The sequence below is a fragment of the Plasmodium malariae genome (genome assembly GCF_900090045.1).
Source record: "Plasmodium malariae genome assembly, chromosome: 11".
NCBI classification, from domain to species: domain Eukaryota; phylum Apicomplexa; class Aconoidasida; order Haemosporida; family Plasmodiidae; genus Plasmodium; species Plasmodium malariae.
Window position 1 is genome coordinate 355,101 of NC_041785.1, and position 4,851 is coordinate 359,951.

Below are 4,851 nucleotides of genomic sequence, written 5' to 3' on the forward strand. Positions count from 1 at the left end.
TCTCTATATATAGTTAGGGATATAAATTTGTTAATTTCAATTTGAAAAATGTAACACTGAATAATTTAGATAAGTTCCATCAATTTGTATCATATATATTGATAGTACAGTAAAGAAAATTTTGCATAATAACAATGGAGCATTCAATTAAAATAAATAATAATAGAATCGGTGCTGCATAATAAGTATATCATAACTAAATATTAATGAAAATTTTATATATTTATTGAAAGAATATCTATTTATGATATGTAAAAGGTCATAAAACCAGAAAAAAGAAAACAAGAATAAGATAATTATATCATACAAGTCGAATTTATATGTCCTTCAACGTTTTATTATTTAAATAATCCATATGGATTATGTATATGTTAATAAAGAGATTACTATGTAATCTATATATTTTCGAAAAAATAACAAACAAAAATATTAATAAAACAATAAATGGATATGTAAATAATTTTAAAAAAGGAGAAAATTAGTTTATCCTTTCGAAAACATTAAAATCATGGGTCCAATAATTCCAACATATATATACAAACATTTTGGCTAACTCATTCTCTTTTAATAAAAAAAATTATTTCATGAGGTAAATTTTCGGAGATACTAAAAAGCAGTGATGAAATATACATTGGATTCTTGTTATATTAATTCTTTCCATTCAATAAATTATGAATCATATATTCATATAAAAAATAAAAAATAACATAACATTTGTGTTTATTTATAAAGTTCTATTGCTATAAGAACATCATATGTTTATTAAAGTTCGGTTGCAATAACAACGCCATATGTTTATATGTACTTTCAGAACCTTAAACTTCTATGATAATAATAATAAATTATTAATATATCATGAAGCATATATCCCATTAAGGAAGTTTAATTAACTTATTTTAGAAAAATGTTGTGGAAAAATATTTTACAGGAAAAATATTAATTTATCATAATTCGATAATTCCAATTATTAAACATGTCATAGTCGTATAAGCATATGAGTATCAAAATTGCAAAAATGTATTTCCTACTGGAACCCCAGGAACTCTTAAGTATAATTGACGTGGATTAACCTTCTAAATATAGCAATATAATAATAAATCATGCACTTTGATATGTTTAAAAAAAGAGAAAAAAAAAAAAAAATTAATTTATTATACGCTATATAAAAAAAATGATCAAAGTTTTCAATTAGTGTTTATAAAAAAAAATTAATTCTTTTACTTAAAAACAAATGTATTTTTTATTAAATTTTTATATAATTTAGTAATATTAATAAAATATATAAAATTCATAATTTGAAAAATAACAAACATAAAATAACAAAAAAAAAAATAACAAAACAAAATAACCTATAAAATATATAATTAAAACGAAACTTTTAGTAAGTTAATATTAACTTAGTAAAGCGCCTTTTTATGGGAACAAAGAAAAATTTTTTGCTTAACACATAATATATTACAAAAATAAAATATATTGTAAGAACAAATAAAGAAGTATATTTGTAATAAATTTAAAAACATAAAATGAAACTATATAAAATAAAAAATTTGTAAATTAAATGTTGTTACTGTTACTCTTTAAAGTTTAAATTCGCGTAAGTATGTTCATTTATCTATGTTTAAATATAATTCTTTTTATAAGTAATAGTTTAAAATACAATTTACTCCACCCCGTATTTTTCGCTTTTACGTTATTCTCAATATATTCTAATATATTTTATCCTCAATTTTTTAAATCAATTAAATACGATTCGAATTTTATTTTATATCAATGAACTGATAAAAAATCTATACTTTTCATTATATATTTTATTTTTGTGATATAAATGTCTTAATTTTTCTTTTCATATATTTTTAATAATTTAAATATTTATGTTTTGATTATATGGTAAATAACACAACAGCTATAAGGTTAATTTTTATTATCCTCACGAAGATAGAATTTTTTTCGTTCTATAAGTGCTTTTCTAATATATTCCATATATATTAGACATATACATTATTTAATAAAATTTTCTATTTATTTTTGTACGCATCATACCTTTAATGATTTATAATTTTCAAATGATTGTTTTAATTTTGTAATATTATGCCTTTTTTTTATGTTGTCCATGTGTCAATTTTATCATTAAAAATAAAGGAAGTAATTATACGAGAATCTGTTTACCCTTACTATTACTGTTTTAACTGTTTCATTAAAGACTACCTAAGAATTATTATCAACTTCTGCAAATGTTTGTTATTTTGCTATTTACCGTAAATTAATAATATTATAAATTCATTATAAATAAATTTTTAATAATTTCAGACAAATAAATTATATTCCAACAAAACCGTTATTTTAAAATAATTTCCTTTATATATTTATACTATGTTTCCGTCAATACAAACATGAAACTTCATATTTTTTAAATTATCTCATTAACTAATATAATTTTATAATATCTGGGAATTAATTTAGGGTTCATAACACTTTTAATATTCTATGAATTATCATCTCTAATTCATTCTTATAAAGCACATTACTAAAAAAATGTCTATTTTTAATTTTATCTTTTTAAATGGAGACATAGTATTATATATATATTAGTTTAATATATCAACAAGTTTACATTACTGAATTTATATTATTTTTACACAAATATTCTACTCTTTGTATTCAATAATTTCTTTTTTAATTTAGAAATAAAAATACAGGTACAATATAATAATTCTATCATTTAATACTGATACAAATTAGTCATATGATTCTGTGTATTATTTTAGTTTCAACTCCTTAAACAGCCATGATATGTTAACATATATATTTCCCTATGAGAGTCACTATAAAAGGATTGAGAGCTCTGATTTAGTCGCGCCAACTCTTTATAAAGAATATACTTCCTATGTTCTTTCTTTTTTCTTTTGTGATAAAGTGACATTAATTGTCCTCCCACATTATACTAACAAAAAATAATTCAATTTATAGAACATAAATAACATTTTTTATAAATATAAAATTTTAATGAAAATAAATTATTAATAAAAATGTAAAATGTTCATATTTTTAAATAGAATTTTTATATACCTTATACCAAATAAAGCTAAGAATAAAAATAAATAAAAATACAGCTACAATAATATACGGTTTATTAATGAATGATGTAAATGGACTTATTGTATATGTGTCGGATAATGGAATGATATCTAAACCTTCTACATTATTTAGTAAAATGGCTGAATTTATTGTGGAACTTGTAGATTGTCCCGTGAGGTTTATATCTTGTCCCTCGAAGGTTGTAGTTGTTATCTCTGGAGATTTAAATATTACCTCTGGTGTTTTAGTCGGTCCCTCTGAACTTATAGATTTTCCCGGTGAACTTGAGGTCTCTATTGTAGAACTGGTAGATTGTACTGTAGAACGTGGAGATTCTACTGTAACACTTCTATTTTGTTCTAATATATTTTGAATCTGTTCTGATTTTATTTCATTTTTTGAAGAATCCAATTGAACTTTTGGCATTAGTTTTGTTTGTTCTTTATTTCTTTGCGTCTGATTTACTGCAGGTGCTTTTTTTACTATAAAAATTTCAGAATTTTGCATATATCCTTTTCCCGCTTTTACCTCTATAGTTGATTCTTTAAATTCTTCTAATGCTCCCATAATTTTATTATAACATGGGTGAAAATAATATGTCATTTTTTTATACCACGGTAAGCTAAAAAAATAATCTTTTATATCGTATTTGTTAAAATCATCAAAATATTTATTATTTTTACCATTGTTAAATGTGAACCAACCTTTCCACTTATAATATAATGCAACCCTCTTTTTAAAGTAGTCAAAATGTTTATCGCATATATTATGAGAATTGTTAATAATAATTTGTTTAAGGTCCTCATAATTTTCCATATAATCAAATAGATACTTATTTTCTGTCATCATGTCCATATCATATATTTCGTCTGGAGCTAATGAATCAATATATTGAGGGTATTTGTCATGAATAATTTTTTTCCACACATCTAGAAAAGTAGAAATAATATTCTTATAATCTCCATGATTTCTATTATAATATAAGTTTTTATATACCTGCTCTACTAACCAGAAATTTACATCGTACCAATGTTTCTTCCTGAAAGGGACATTCTTTGTATTTTCTTCTGCAATTATTGATAAGTTTCTTTGAAGTTTCTTACAAACATCAGAAATCCATGAGTAATTTTCTGAATATTTTTTTAAAATATCGGAATAAGATTCATATGCAATTTGATCAGACACATTTTCATTCAACTTTGCATAAAATTTATCTGAGGGTAAACCTTCAAATATAGAAGCCTAAAATTACAGGAAAGAAAAATATTTAAAATGATAATTATTTGTCTTTAAGAGAGAATGATTCATAGTTTTTTATAGAAAATATAATATTCAAATAAAAGATATATGAATATACCATTCCAAAAAGAAATAATTAAGAGTTCATATGGCTACTACCATTTACGGAGATTCCAACTAATTTAGAATATTGTGAACCTGATAATGCATCTATTATATTTTTGAGAAAGAAAGTGTTTCTTTTTCATACATATACAAATAATTCTATTTATATTTAATGATTCACTTTTTTCGTTAATTTTTTATATATAAATATTTCTAAATAAAATGAATCACTTAAATTGAAGTACTGAATAATTAATTATAGTTAAAATTTTTTCAAACAAATGTAATATTTTAAGGTAATGGATTAAATAATACATAATTTAGTATAACCAAATAGAAAAAAGTAAAATGAAAAAGATATTCAATTTTGTTAAAATAATGTTTATATACATATATATATATATATATATAATTAAACTAGGAATAGGATTT

The 4,851-nt window shown here is 21.6% G+C and overlaps 1 protein-coding gene across 1 annotated transcript; it reads right to left on the reverse strand.

Annotated features, from left to right (window-relative positions):
- Positions 1-2,767: 2,767 nt before the first annotated feature.
- Positions 2,768-4,524, reverse strand: PmUG01_11015300 (PIR protein; the record flags this gene model as incomplete). The annotated part of the gene is made up of 3 exons (XM_029005794.1): positions 2,768-2,941; positions 3,067-4,317; positions 4,513-4,524. The coding sequence occupies 3 exons, from the start codon at positions 4,522-4,524 to the stop codon at positions 2,768-2,770; spliced, it is 1,437 nt and encodes a 478-aa protein (XP_028862348.1).
- Positions 4,525-4,851: the final 327 nt, after the last annotated feature.